This window comes from Triplophysa dalaica, chromosome 24, assembly GCF_015846415.1.
Source record: "Triplophysa dalaica isolate WHDGS20190420 chromosome 24, ASM1584641v1, whole genome shotgun sequence".
Lineage (NCBI taxonomy): Eukaryota > Metazoa > Chordata > Actinopteri > Cypriniformes > Nemacheilidae > Triplophysa > Triplophysa dalaica.
In genome coordinates this window covers 5495803-5511795 of record NC_079565.1, presented here as the reverse complement: position 1 = coordinate 5511795, position 15993 = coordinate 5495803, and the positions used below count along the sequence as shown (strand labels likewise).

General features: G+C 37.8%; 2 protein-coding genes across 2 annotated transcripts; one reads left to right on the top strand and one right to left on the bottom strand.

Annotated features, from left to right (window-relative positions):
* The first annotated feature begins 2164 nt into the window (after window positions 1-2164).
* mapk8ip1a (mitogen-activated protein kinase 8 interacting protein 1a) lies at window positions 2165-12332 on the top strand. Its single transcript, XM_056739370.1, has 10 exons — window positions 2165-2473; window positions 6030-6111; window positions 7310-8299; window positions 8408-8480; window positions 9381-9550; window positions 9619-9722; window positions 9817-9930; window positions 10200-10270; window positions 10436-10534; window positions 10808-12332. Exons 1-10 carry the CDS (start codon window positions 2171-2173, stop codon window positions 10878-10880), a joined length of 2079 nt encoding a protein of 692 aa, XP_056595348.1. The 5' UTR covers window positions 2165-2170; the 3' UTR covers window positions 10881-12332.
* Window positions 12333-12375: 43 nt separating this feature from the next.
* Window positions 12376-15607, bottom strand: cstpp1 (centriolar satellite-associated tubulin polyglutamylase complex regulator 1). Its single transcript, XM_056739373.1, has 9 exons — window positions 15453-15607; window positions 15217-15319; window positions 14831-14961; window positions 14664-14748; window positions 14484-14569; window positions 13836-14031; window positions 13408-13517; window positions 13184-13247; window positions 12376-13100 (listed from the first exon to the last, which is right to left on the bottom strand). Exons 1-9 carry the CDS (start codon window positions 15499-15501, stop codon window positions 12935-12937), a joined length of 990 nt encoding a protein of 329 aa, XP_056595351.1. The 5' UTR covers window positions 15502-15607; the 3' UTR covers window positions 12376-12934.
* Window positions 15608-15993: the final 386 nt, after the last annotated feature.

The window sequence follows — 15993 nt, the reverse complement described above, 5'->3', positions numbered from 1 at the left end:
TCGAACAAATGCGGATGTTGCTTTTGTTCTAACATTAGACGTACTTTGAGATGTGCTGTTAGTTCTATTGACAATACAAAATTGTAAAAGTAACTACTAAAGTTACGCACTATGGACTCAGCGGGTTGTTCGAATCTGTAGTTGTTCAAAATATAAAATGATTGTGTATTTCTGACTGCCTTCTAAAAACTGTGCGGCTGCACAAGTATGTAAATACAGGAAATGCAGCATGTCTGAGTGCTTTTAAATCCTTTATCTTGTTACATCTTTACAGCCTCGAGCTTGACAGCACTGAAGGATAATAAATGGCTGATTTCAAGACATTAGGCAGAACAAAAATATCACTATATTTTAGTTAAAAATACACAAACCGTGTTATTGTTTGCTATCGCACAAAATTTTATATTACCTTTCTATTATAATAAATGTTGTTTAAGATTAATGTATACTTCATTTTAATTAAAAGTATATATATTTGGCCCACATTAAAGCCAAAGGTTACAACACTGCAGCAGTTGTGAAGTTATGAAATGAGCCGTGCCCTATCTGTATAAAATCCGGCGCTAGTCTCGTGGAGGTGTGACGTATGATGTGTGTCGATGTCTGTGTGGGTGTGTTGCCTCTTTGCAGGTTAACGAATGACATCAGTCTGAATGAATATGAGGATGATGACCTATCAGAGGTGACAGAAATCACAGATGAGAACGGTGTCACTCTCAACCACCTTGACCTCGACTTTAAAGTAAGTCTATAGCTATAAATAAACACTATACATTTTAGAATTATATCTATAACACTTTTTTATTTAAATTATATTTCACATGTTACATTTTTTATGTAAAATGTGTCGTTTTTACATACTACACTAGTTTTATTTTTATCTTTAATATTTAAAATAATTCTTATTATGAAACGTCATAATCAGTTATGGATTATTATCTGTAAAACACATATCATTTTAATGTACAGTATAAAGTCTTAAGTTTAACTTTGATTTAATAATTTTTACTATGACTCTTAAATCTATTTTATGTCGTTTTCATGCTTTATATCAGTTGTGTTTTTTTCTATGAATCGTATTTAGAAATGAATCCTGGTTTCAGAAAGATTTCATTTCCTAAGAAAATTGACAGATTGTTATACACCACTAAAGTACACATCGGCTATAGTGTGAGGTTTAGGAAGGTGTGCCGTGCTGCCACCTGCACATGCTTATAGGGTTAATCAGCATCTGTTCTGTAGCTAATCTTTAATGGGCTTAAATCCAGCTATGGAATTTACAGCTCACTGTAATGTCTGATAATGCTTGAAGAGACAGGATACGTTATTTAATGCTTTTGGTTTGACATAAGGAAATAAATTATTTGATTGACCTATTGTACCTGTTTTAAACTCTGTGGTGATGGTGTGTGATGTGATGCTTAATCCTTGTTTCCAAAATGACAGGTCCAAAACCTAAACTATGGATGTTAAATGAATGTGAGGAGGAATAAAAAAGTCAATTATTAGCAGTTAGAAACAACAGAAATCGAAGGGAGTTCCCTACAATAACAAAAAAAACACGTCCGTGGGTGTGTGTGCCCTGTCACCGTTTTCTCTCTCTCCACCTCGTAACCAAACAGTTGTTCAGCTTTGTCTGATACACACAGTCATGCGCTCTCGTGCTGAATGAATAATCTTCTGTCGTGCTGTTTGCCCCACAACAAAAATAGATTTCTAGGTCAAAGCACATGATCAGTTTTCCTACAAAGAAGTCGAATGCTGTCTGGAGGTTGTTTCGGTATTTAGCATGCGGTGTTTGAATGAATGTGAATGTGGGTGAGGTCAAGTGAGGCTGTGGTGCTTGCCAAATTCAATTATCAGCTTAGTCATTGAATATTAAAGCAAAGGAGATAAATCAAAGCCACATCTGATTGTTTTCCCTTTATGAACAACATTTATTATTTTACAACATTTTGCTCCATATTATTGAGTAGTTCACAGATCGTTGAACTGTCATTTCTGGCGTGTGTTTGTCTTGTCAGACACGCCTTATTGTTCTCCGAGATTGAATTAGCTCTCCTAACAGCAGCCACAGGCTGATGTCACCCCTCTCCTCCGATTGGCTGGCTGCCTCTGACTGCAGCTCCTTCTCTCTCAAAGCTCTGCTGCCTCCTCTTCCCAGGATCACATGACTGAGCCGGCCAATGGCACGCCAAGGAGCGGCCGGAGGAGGGGGGTGGTGGAACTGCAGACGGAGATGCTCCACTTGGACCTAATTGATGCAGAGGGAGGAATCCAGGAAGAAGAGGAGGAAGAGGAGAACGACAGGCCGCTAGATCCTGTGGATGACAACCACAAAGAGGAACAGGGAGCTGGGCTGCCTGTCATCCAGCCAAAGCTGAAGGATTTCATCCCTCCTGTCGCCATGGATACTTACCGGCCCAAGAGACCCACCACCTTGAACCTTTTCCCCCAAGTGCCAAGGACTCAGGTGAGAAGAGCGGTTTCGATTTCTCTTTTGGCCTTTGAAAGGGTTGCGGCTGGGTGCCGATCTGTATGCAAACCGATAGGAATGTAAAAGGTGTTCATTTCCATACTGTACAAAAAGGAATCTACCTTCTTGGTATGCATCCGACACGACACGCCAGTATGCCCTTTCCTCATTCTCAATCATCGGAAGGTACGGTGGGGGGTGTGTGTATTTTTAGCGTCATCTCGTGATTTCAGCCTCACGCTAATCTGTGGCACGTAGCGTCGGGTTTCTTTGATACTCCTGGCCGGTGATGCTTACGCTGACGTTTCCTGTTTGCGAGCGCGCGGCCCACCTGCTATGAATCACTGCTGTCCGCCCTCCATGTGTAACGCAATCTGACAAGAGAGAGAGAGCGGATCGTTACTGTTGACCTACGGGGGTCAAACAACAGGGGGCGGCACTTTAATGGGCCAAACTGTGAAAAACAACACAAAATGGGAGTTTAACCCTCGTTGTTGTTGGATGTCATCTGTGGAAAGGCCTGATCTTTATGATGGAGTTGGCAGATGGTGCCGTGGGTTGTAGAGAGAAGATCATTCATTTGATTTAACTTGTTGATCTGTGTGTTACACAACGGGGTACGAACGGAGTTTGTTCATGTTTTATTTGATAGAATCAAACCTCAGGAGTGACATCATCCGACAGCAATGTGAAAGACCGACAACATGATAACTGTGATAAAATCAAGGTTATCACATAAAAAAATCCTAAAAAAAAACCATGAACGAATATTTCAGTTGTATTGCTTAAAGGTGAATATGAACAGTATTTTGCAGTATTTGACGTCTACAAAAATACGAAGCATTTTTTGTTGTTTTTATCTGTTTATCCGGGGGTTTTTTTCGGCAAATAAATGCAAATAAAAACAATAGTTCCATTTAAAATTTAGGATCAATATTGTTTGTAGTTCACAGAATGAATCAAAAAGAATCATCTTACCTAAACACATATACACCAATAATATATTCATGTAAACTGAAAATGGTCTTTGAAATGGTCTCTTAAATTTTACCGCGGCTGTTTAAGTGTTAATGTTGTCAATGTAACAAATTGTTTGAACATTTTGATTTGTAACCTAGAAATATCATCTTTAAATGAGTTTTGAGTTTAAATATCCCATAATACAATGTGGTCTCGGACCGTTTTTTTGTATATAAATATTTTTTGTTTAAATGTGGACATCCTTAAGATTAGATGTCCAATGACATCAAATATATCATTGAATGTCTCTGATAGTATTGCACATAATCATCAGCGTCCAGCTCTTCTCTGGCTCTCTGTTCGCCCGAGCATCATGGGTAAGGAGGCTGCTATACTACTAGACAGGGAATTGGATGATTTAAGTAATTGGCCATCACTGTCGTGTGTCCTTAAAAGACTTACAACTCCGACTGAACTCAAAATGACCTGAAAGACTGTTTCTTGTTATGTTGCTTACTGTCATATCTTCTATATCCCAGTAGACTTTAATTATAGCATTTCTGATCATAAAGATTTTAGAAAAAATTATTCTATGTGTTTTAGAACAAGAAACTTACTGTTTTTCATTCATTGAAAGCACACCAGTCAAGTTTCATATAGGCACTAATATGAATGAATAATATGTATACTATATAGCGTTAGATGTGTATAGTAGATGTATTAGTATATAGCAAATTTCACAATCTCCTGAGGGGCAAAAATGTTGTCACACATATTCATTATAGTGGGATATTTAACACATGCCATTCAATGATAGACTTTTTAAACACCTTTTAAAGCATACGAAACTGTATCCAGGTCAACAAACCGTTTCACGACTACATGACTGTAAATGTGCTTCTCTCTCTTTAATCTTGTAATCTTGGTTTGTCAGATTGCTCCACGTCTGCAGTATTGGCGTGGCCCGTGGGATCAAAGAGCATTTGAGGAATTAACAAAGAGCTTTTCCACGGAAAGCGAACACGGCTAGAGCAGTAAACATTAAAGTATTCTCAAGAGATATCTATATTGGGCCTAAGCAGGGGCCAGTCAACAGCATCTTAATTCCTATTTTAATTCTGTGATATGAAATATTTTGAGGATGTTAAATACAAAATGGAGGTCAAGAACTGATTTTATCCATGAGACACAAAAATTGATAGAATTAACCCAGGGGACTGGAGGGGAAATGTTAAAAAGTAAGGGACTTGTAAGTCATCTGAATGGAATTTTTTTTTTAAATGTACTATTTAGATATGTGTTTAGATAAAAAATATTTTTGTTTCATTCCGTGATCTACTAACAATATTTCTCCCAAATTGCGAATAAAAGTATTGTTTCTATTTGCATTTATTTGTAGAAAATGATAAGAGAAAAGATCATAAGTTCATATTCACTTCTTAGCAAAACAACAGTAATATTTGCGCATGTCTTTAGGAAATGTTTTCTTGTGTCTTGTCATGTCGTCAGTCTTTCACATTGCTGATGACTTTGTCACTTTCATTTTGCTGAAATGCAACAAACACTGGACTGAAATGACCACAATACATCTAGAAATGATAAAATGAAAACTTGGAATGGTCTCTTGATTTTGACCCCGCCTGTTTTCTGCAAAGTGTAGTGTACTTCAGTATTTGAACATTTTCATTGAGTAACTTTTAAATCTTCCTAAAAAAAAATAGAGATTCCCATAACTAAAAATGATTTCATGTTGAGATTAATTTACACTTCTCTATATTATTTCATACAAAATCTTATCGAGTCTCCTTTTTAAACTTCAGCATTATATCCTTTGTTTTCGCTGAAGATTTTCTAATCGCCTCTCTGACAGGCGGCTCTTTAACGTAGAACTAGTTTATTACTTCGTTTTTTCCATCTGTTTCCTTTACTGGTACCATTTTTAGATTCACTGTATAAAGCATCATCACCATCTGTGTCTGCCTCTTCCATCACGAACGGCACTGTGCTTTCCCATCTACCCCCACACTTACGCATACAGTGACACTAGCTTACGCATGCCAATTCCTGCATCATCGATGAGTGCGTTACTATGGTAACATAGGAGTGCCTTATCTTGTAGGTGCATCATAGCAGCACGGTAAATCGTGAGTATGCGATAGGATAGGAATAAATGGTGTCGTATTGCCTTTCCTGTAAATTCCTGATGTTTGTATCATCCTTTGTGGCAGCTGCCAGGAATTTTCAAATCATCGATCTAAGATGGAGGGAAGTAATCTGTCTGTTTATTTTAATGTGAGAAAATGGGATTTTAAACTCCTTTGCTAAGAAATATAAATGGTGGTGTTCTGTGATGGTGTCAGATGGCGATAGCTTAAAGAGATTCAGGCAAAAAGGATGTCATCAGTAATTCACCCTCGTGCGATTCCAAACCTGTGACTCTTTCACAAGAGAAGATATTTTGAAAAATGTATCAGTGGTTTTGTGTCCATACAATGGAGTCATTGGGGGCCAATGCTGTTTGGTTACCAAAGCCCCATGAATAAAATGTTATTCTTATCATGTCCTTCATTATTGTTCTCTATATAATTCACAGGACACGATAAATAACAATTCATTTGGTGATAAAGAGCGGAGGAAAGAGAAGAAAACTCATTCTTCATCTCCACACATTAAGGGTGAGTCATTCATTACCACACGTTTCACACAAATGATCCTGTCTGAGTTGCTGACTGTATAAAACAAGTCATGTTTCAAACCCGCTTTTATGCATTAGAGAAATGAACATACAAGTTTACTGACAAATGCACTTATTAAACAAACAACGGCTGTAAGTCATCTCTGTAATGGGTGTATAGTGTTTTGACATTTCACTGATCATAAAAGTGTATTATTGATGATAATGGAATATTTATTGTGTGCTCAAAGAAAATAAGATCCTCAAACATGCTGCGGTCGCTTTTGTAGTATTCGGATCTACTAAATAAAAGCGTGTTTACGTGCTTGAAATACCATAATGGGATTTTAGTTTTAATCTTCTTAGCAATGAGAGTTCATCAGATGTCACTTGTGTCTGAGCAAGAGTGTTTGGGAAGCTTGTTTAAGAATAATAATTCTTGCAATTCTATATTGTTTTACACAGACATTATTGCACACTTGACTTGACTTAATAAGGTATTTGTTAACATTAGTAAATGCATTAGCTTACATGAACTAACAATGAGCAATGTTGTCTTATTTAGTATTTCGTCATTTATGTTAAAGGGATAGTTCACCCAAAAATGAAAAGTCATTTTAAACCTGCATGACTTTCTTTCTTCTGCAGAACACAAAAGAAGATTTTTTAAAGAATGTTGGTAACCGAACAACGGCGGTACCCATTTGCTTCTATTGCATGGACACAAGACCAATGCAAGTCAATGGGTACCACTGAGTACGAATGCTAACAATAATTTGGATCTAAATTAACATTGCAGTCGACTTGTTTGGAAAATTCTGGTTGCGCTCTATTTTACAGTATGTGTACATAAAAAGTACCGAATAGTGTAAGGTAACTACATGGTATAGGTTTAGGGGTAGGTTCAGGTTTATTGCCTAGTTATTACCCAGTTATTATACTGTAATAAGTACCAAGTAAGTACATGGGAATCAAGACTGTAAAACAAAGTGTTTCCAAAATGCTAAATCAACAAAATAAATAAAAAATCATTTTTGCTGACTGTAACGGTGTATAAAATCACTTTGCATTGCTTCCTGTGAGTAAAATGTAGCATAAGCATTCTACGGAGTATTAGTTGACATTTCTTCAATAATCCTTTGGTTGTTTTCTTCATTGGGTTTGTTGCCTAATGTATAATCTCTTTCTGCGTGTAATAGGGGATGGGGCAGCCAAACCTGAGAAGGTTGGCCTCACGGATGGGGACAAAGTTCAAGCCAGGCCTGATGCCAAACAACGAGGCCCCACCTCCACCACCAACAGAGCCACGGCCGTCCGCGACAAACAACAGGACAAATTATCCGAGTCCTTGAACAACACCACCACGGAGGCACCCTCCACGCAGACGGTCATGAGGGGAAAATCCGGACAGGTGACCCTGATACAGGGCGTCGTCGACGCTGACACCGTTTGCAAGGAAAAAGCCCATTATCATACTTTAAACGGCTATCGGGAACAAGTGCAGTATCCCGTGGAGAACCGGGGTACTTGTGACCCATCTGTTGACAAAAACAAGGACTATCGAATATCGGAAGGAAATGCTACGGAGGAGATCCACCTCACGCCGGTCAACGGCGAACAGGATCGTCCGTTCCTTTCCCAGAGCAGCGACAGCAATCGTATGTCCATCAGTTCGGACACAGAGTTGCCGCCCCTTCACTATTATCCATTAGCGGGTCGTGCTAACCCTTCCATTAGCGAGGAGGATGAGGTATACCCCCCAACACCCCCTTGCAGGACTGTCAGTCTCAGTGACCCAGGGGACACTAGTAAGTGGACTGAAAGCCACAAGTCTAAAGCGGCGAAGGAGGACACAGGGACTTTAAAAACCGCCGCCGTCGGCACTGACGCCTCTGGGCTTACGTACGACTCTGTTAAGTACACCCTGGTGGTGGACGAGCACGCTAAGCTTGAGCTAGTGAGCATCAAAGACTGCTACAAAGGTTACGATAGCGATAGCGATAATACCGTCTACGAGTCTGCCATCGATGAGGACGACGAGGAAGCAGATGACGAAGGGTCGGGAGCGAGGGGCATGAGGAGAGACACCTCCTGTCTGTCAGCAGACACGACCACGGACACCACCTCCGACATGCCACGTTCTCGCAAGTTCATGAATGTGTTTGTGAATAGACGGACGCGGTTCTCTGGTGAGTGAACATGTTTGATTTGCTTTTACACAGTTGGGATCGGAAGGATCAAATCCACTGAGTTCACACAAAAATGCTTCTAGTCGTGACTTGAGTTTTTACTCTTAGGTGCTGAGTTTGGACATTTCTCGTGTGTTATTAATGGAGAGGAAAGAGAACAGAGTCACAGGGCAGTTTTCAGGTAAGATATACTGTGTACAGTAGTGGCCAAAAGTAATGTCCCCTCAGTTTCGAATAATTTATCAAAACATGAAATGAATGGTACAACATGGACAAAACACTTCACTTTTAAAGGTGCAGTGTGTATTTTTTGGGGGGAATCTATGACAGAAATTCAATATAGTAAACATACTGTATGTCCTCAGAGGTGTATAAAGACCATAAATTATGAAGCGTTATGATTTTCATTATCGTAGAATAAGCAATTTCTATGCGATTTCTATAGCGAATTTGCCATGTTGTTTTTTCAACAGTCCTACACGGACAAACTGCTCTACAAAGAGCTTGTTTTGTAAATATATTATCTCCTTCAGGCAAAGAAGCGAAAACGTGACAACATCATAGCCCTGTGTCAGCCACCGTAGTGCTTCGAAAGGGAGGGGTGGAGATAGCAGTTGGTTGCAGTTCGCAACCTCACCACTAGATGCTAATAAAATTCATACACTGGATCTTTAAATGTTTATTGTTTGTCCACGTTTTACTCATATTTTGATGCTTTAAGCTACTCCGAGAGTCACGAATATTGTACAAATATGCACTCTATACATCACTTTTGGCCACTACTTTATATAAGTGTGTGTGTAAACATACAGTGCATAACAAATTGACCAACTACCCGTCATAATAAAGAGAAAACAGAAATATTTTAGGAAACTGTCAAAAACTTGTATAAAACTAAAAATGTATCATTTTTACTAGGCAAATAACAAATTAAAAACACATGTCAAAATAATCAGAAGTAAGAAATCTATCAAGCATAACATTTAAGCATTTAAACTTATTTGTCTATAGAAGACTACAATTAAATCGCTGTAATAAAAAAAATCTACCTGAATACATACTGTATATGGTTTCTTCACAGGTTTCATCCTCGTCACGAGGACGAGTTAGAATTGGAGACGGACGACCCCTTACTAGTAGAGGTTCAGGCTGAGGATCTATGGTGCGAGGCCTACAACATGCGCACTGGATCCAGAGGCATCTTCCCTGCATTCTATGCTGTCAAGGTTACGAAAGACGAACACTTAAAAGGTAAACCCTGCCTTTGCTGGACCTATTGAAACATTTGAGTGTAACTTAAGAAACTGTTTTTTATTCAGAGGATAAAGGTGAATGGATGGACAAATTCTGGGTGAAATTCCTCGGTTCCGTTCAAGTGCCGTACCACAAAGGGAACGATGTGCTTTGTGCTGCTATGCACAAGGTATGATGACCATTTCTAACACTGGATTGAATGAACATATATTTGCATAACAATCACGCTAACGTGTACAAATATAATGTGATCATGTCAACAGATCGCGGCAAACAGAAGAAGAGTGCAGTTCAGCCCTCCCTCTCCGTGCATTCTGGAAATTAATGCAAGAGGAGTGAAAATTATTGTTCAGGATGACTGTCAGACATCTGGAAGGGTTTGTATCATTCAGAATATTCAGAAATTGTTGGTTCTGCTGTTATGCAATGAAGCGTCTTATGTCTGAATGGTAATCTCTTGACATAATACAGGGGGTTCTGGTCCCCTAAGCCCCTGTGTGTAAATTTGAGCCCAATCTCGATGATGCAAGCCTCCGAGTTAATCTCACAAACAGTGCGACCTCACACTGCATTGACATCACTCGCTATAGCGGCTTTCACGGTTCATTCCCCGTGCTAAACCACGCTACTGTTTGTTTTTTCACAGGGTGAAAAGTGCTTTCACTATTTTCAGTTGAAGAACATCTCATTTTGTGGATGCCATCCAAAGAACAACAAGTGAGTATGAACAGATACATAAGCAAACAAGCTGTTTTTTCCAAATCGTTCTTTAGTGTGACCAGATCTTGCTATTCTGCAGCGCCCCCTACAGGGTGGAAAGAGTATGTTAAGACATACAGGACAAAATGGATGTTATAAATCTGCCTCATGTGTTTATTTCAGGTATTTTGGCTTAATAACAAAACATCCAGGGTGCCAGAGATTCGCCTGTCACGTTTTCTTTTCAGACGACACTACCACAAAGTTGGCCGAGTCTGTTGGGTAAGTTGTCCAGTACTGTATGTACTTAAATATCTTTGTGCTGATTGGTCAGAAATAGCTAAATGTTAGTGCTGATTGCTCAAAGAAGCAGAATAATTTTGCTGATTGGTCGAAAAGATTGAATTATGCTTTAAGTTTAGTGAGATACTGTATGTGTAATGATTCTAGATCAATTTCTTCATCTACAAAATCTCTTTGCATACATTTTATGAATATTAAAAGACATATTTTCGGTCATGACGTACTGTCTAATGCTTGTATTATTTCAAACAGAAAAGCTTTTCATTACTTCTACAAACAAAATGTGGAATTTTCCTGTCCTACAGAAGACATCTTCCTCGAGTGACCTTCCAGCTATTTGTCTTTTTGCATTATCACATACTATATGAGGTGTCGCATGATGGTGGTTTTATGCCTCTTTGTAACGTGTCATGTTGATGATATAATGTTGATGTCTATTTAAGACAAATGTTCAAATCAAACGAAACAGATATTGGCTACAGTGCAACTACATTGACCTCGAGTATTAAGGTGTAAAGCCTTACGACGTTAAGTAATGTTCAGTGTGACTTGTACAAATCTTTTATCAGTTAATGTGTTCAAAGCTTGGTTTTGAATTTGTTCAAAGCACAAAGACATCACAAAGAAAGGAGAGGGTTTGTCTTAAAACCAAAGCTGTACTTGATATATTCTCTGGGACGGGTGGTTTATCAATCTGGAGTCTGTCTGGCATGGGATGTAATCGTGCGCTGGGTTAAAAATTTTGACCCGTGGTTAACTAAGATTTAACCTGGGTTATAAAGCCCTGTTCCAGAGAACTCAGGTGCCAAAGGTATACAGTGGGAATTACTAATCCAGGGTCAAATATCCAAATTAGAAAAACAAGGAACACTATAGCCTGTGTTTAAAATGGCCGAAAACAGTTTTAAGTGTAAAAAGCCCCCAAATAACGTAAATATTGTAATAAGGTCATTTACACTGTTTGTCTTTGGTCAGATGCACACGTCTAATTAGGCATCACGAATACAATATGGCATCCATGCTTTCTTCCGTGAATGCTTTTCGTTTATGTATTCATTGTTTGTGTGTACACGTTTTCGGATACGTTGCTCTGTTAAACAGGGCGCAGTCTGGGCCTATTGCATTCTTGTTGAATCTCAGTACCCCTGAAGTATGTAGCTGTGAAAACCAAATAAGTTTATTTTCTTTTTAAATATTATATCAGATGTCTTATTTATAATTATCGCTAAACAGAAAGAAATCTTGAATTATTTTGGCACCTGAAACATGTATAAGGAGAGAATGATACGCAACTATACTGCAGAGCTACTGTCATAATGACAGAATGCGGTCTATATAATGGTGCTGAGGAATATGGCTGCCTGGTTATGAAAAGTTTGTTTTTGTTTGTTTCCCTGATATTCCAAGAAGGAGCGTTTCAAAATCAAGGCCTAAAATGGACCCGTCTTCACCAATCCTTTCAAAATGGCACAACCGCACAGCATGCGCTTTGAAGTAACTAATATGCAATATTCACACGAGCAGAATCTTATTAAATGAATAGCCGGACTGAATCTGTATTCTGTGAGACGGTGTTTAACTGTTTGCAAAACCGTTTCAGTAGGGACAGCCATTTTGAAAGGTGGTCTTCAGTTGTTAGGACCATTTGTGTCTGCAAAAAAAACTGATCCTGCAAATCACAAGTTGTGCCTATTTCTTTTATCGCTGTACATTTGTTTCTCGAATGATCATAACTGTTCTGTGGAACTCATGAAATTAAATCCTATTTGTAAATGTATTGTCCTGGTGTGTATTTCCAAAGAAAGCAACTGAAACGGAACTGAAGTGATTTTACTTTTTATATCATTTTTGTCTCATGTAATATCTACAGTTGTAATGCATTCACATGTGATATTTCATTGAATTATTGTAAGTATAACAATCGGCAGGTGTTAAATGGACAGTTCCCCCAAAAATGAAATTCTGTCGTTATTTACTCAACCCTCGAGTTCTTTCAATTCTGAATAAATGTCTTTGTTCTGATAAACACAGAGAAAGATATTTGGAAGAATGCTTGTAACCAAACAGTTCTTGGCCACTATTGATTACCATAGTAGGAAAAAAAATGATGTTAGTTAAGATGGCCCCAGGAACGGTTTGGTTTCCTACATTCTTCAAAATATCTTCTTTTGTGTTCAACAGAAGAAATATTATAAAGAAGATATTTTGAAGAATGTAGAATCCTATGTATTCCTACTATGGGAGTCAATGGTTGGCAAAAAAGTTCAAGAATTCTTAAAAATATCTTTATCTGTGTTCATCGGAGCAGAGACATTTATTCATATGTGGAACAACTTGAGGGTGAGCAAATGAATTTTCATTTTTACGCGAATTGTTCCTTTAATTCTCAGAAGAATCGGTCTCCTCCGTGGAACCATCGCTTTCCATTTCGATCCTCTTCCGTTGGTGAAGGGATTTGCGCGGTGAGGCCTTTTTGGACAAATCTTTCTGTCCTGCAGCGCTGCTGCTGCTGTTAGATGTAGGGCTGATGGCGACTTGAGCTATGCTGCAAGAATCACAGTATTACATAAACAATGTAAATATAAATATATAAAGTAATACAATTTTTTGAATAAATGTTTCTCTCACAGTCTCTCCAGCTCCAGGTCCATTTCTGGATCAATGAGCAGGTCTGATTTATTTGGAAGAGCACCTGGTTGTACATATGAAAGGGAATTATGTTTATTTTTTAAAGGGACAGTTCAAATTTGGAACAACTTAAGGGTGAATAAATGATAATATCATTAAAAAAAATTAATATGTTTGACGGTGTATTACACATGTTGAAACACTATAGGGGATCTTAAACATACCGATATCTTGGTTTGTTCCCTCGTGTTTGGCCAACGCCATCAGAAAGCCATAGAAAGACACATCCTGACTGCTTTGTAGGACCTCTTTAATAGCAGCATTGGAAGGATATCTAAGAAAATATCAAATCAATATCACTTTCCAACAGACAGTGTGTACCACCCTACAAACCCAAAACACAATGACTTTGCCAACAGAGAAATTTTTTCCTTCCTTTTTCAATTGAATCTCTAATAAACAAATATAAATGAAATATCTATTTTCATTCAATTAATTTCCTGTGACTTAACTCGTTTGTAAGTCTCTTTGGATAAATGATTAAACATAAGTTACCGCATCCCCCCTCCAATTTTACTGTTATAAACACAAGCCCTTATAACTGTGATCTATGATTTTAATGAAGTAGACGAAATATTACAGTTGTTCTTACTTGTGTTTGAGCCTCTCGCAAATTGCTTCTATGCATTCACTGAAGACGGAGGAGTCCACGCCTTTCTGTGTTTCGCGCTCCTCATTGGCTGCGCTGGATAACTGCTCAACTGAGGTGGAGGTTGGGACTATAACAGTGTTTGGACTCTTTCCCGAGAGCAGGTCTTGGTATATCAGAGACACGCTTTGCACAAACTCTGTGAAAGTGACCAGTGGAGGTGAAAGGCAGAGACTACGGTAACCACAGACACATATACACCCCAGTGGTGATGTCATTCTGTTTTTGTTACACTGCTGTAAAAGTCTCAAGGTCAGAACGGTTAGACAAGAGCATTAAATAGCACACAGTAGAAATGTTTTGGGATTATCTGCGCACTGTGGAGATTTTTTTATAATTTATTGAGACGTATACTGGTAAGGGTATATTTGATGACTTTTTAGTTCTGTAGTAGGATGTTTAAATCAATATTAATAAATAATATAACAATTTTCCTTTTAAAGCAGTGATCAAATCTGAAGAAATATGCATGTTCTTAAAACGGAGATGATAAAAATCTTAATGTGAGAAGAAAATGAAAGAAAAACTTTGTAAAGTAGGTTCTAATTTTAAGAACATTGCTATTTTGTCTAATGCACTTTTGAAAGTTACCTTCATAATAAAACTGGATTTGGAATGAGTAGATAAAATCTGAGAATGACATCAGACAGTCTATGGCATCATCCATCAGAACAATCCTGTCAAGGATTATAAAAAAAGGAAAATATATGTTGAATGACTTAATTATAACATCAAAGGCAAAAAATCATCGAAAAACAAATGTGAAATTACCTGGCTGTGTTTTGTACCATCTCAATAGGAAAGTCTGGGCATAACAGCTGTAAAAGTGAACTGTATTCGGACATTGCCAGTAAATCTGAAATCAAACAGAAACTGCATTCAAAACGTGTTTAAAAAACTGTAATATTGTCATAACTGGTCATAACACCATTGCTTACCTCCATTTTTTCCAATCTGTCTAAAGCATTTCCAGAAGATATGAATGAATGAGACCCTGTTATGAGGTGTTGCCTTGATGTAATTGAATTCCCTGAAGAGCACATGGTTTCCATTCTTCACACTGGTAAAACTACAAGATTATATAATAGTGTGACTCTTTTGATTAATATCAACTCAATAAAGCTTTGTGCATAATAACCATATGAAAGAATCAGAATACGATTTATAAAATAATCGATCATGGTATTCTGTACTGCACCATATTCTATACAGTACAGTATGTACTATATTCATATATTGTTACTATAATTTTCATTTAAATATATTTACTATATGTTAGATGAAAATTGTAAAGTAGCTACTGATTATTTAATCAGAAACTTACTATTCTGTAAAATACCGGACCACACCAAACTGGGTGTATTCCTCCTTATGTTCAAGCAGCTGTGTGACTGCATCATTCAGATAGAACAGGACATTGTTTTCAGCTGTATAATAAAACGAAAAGCAATGTGGTTTTACTTGGCAATCCACCTGTCAATCATTCTGCAAGCATGCATCTTGGATCCGACTAATATCTGCCCACGTCAGAGCAAAGCAAACATAAACAGAGTGACATACCTAAATACTCGTCAACTGTGACGCTGAAACGATCCGTGTTCATTTTCATATTGTTCGGTTATTCTCCGAAACTGGGATGCTGATGCGCGAGCATGACTCTGCGGGTCTCCCATACAGATGATGCGGTTTATTGGTCATTGTCAAGGAGACGCTGTTCCTTTGTCAAGTCACGTGACGAGTGACGACGGATCCCGGAAGTGAGTGCCCACTGCCTATGAGCAAGGTATTTTTGATGGTTTTCCGCATAAGAATTACAACATGGAAAAAATGGGACATATAGACATCACGGAAATTTTAAATGACATAATAGTACGTTGAAGAATCAGGAGTATGACAATCTCATTATTTTGATATGATATGTAATAACGTGATGATATCTTTTACAACAGCAGACAAAAAGACATGGGAATTGATAACTGTTTAATTAATTTATTTTTAATTTTAATAAATGTTTTATTTTATTTTTTCAATATTGTTTATTTAATTAATTTTATTTTAAGATAAATAAATGCAGCCATTAAACAAAGCAAAATTGTATACA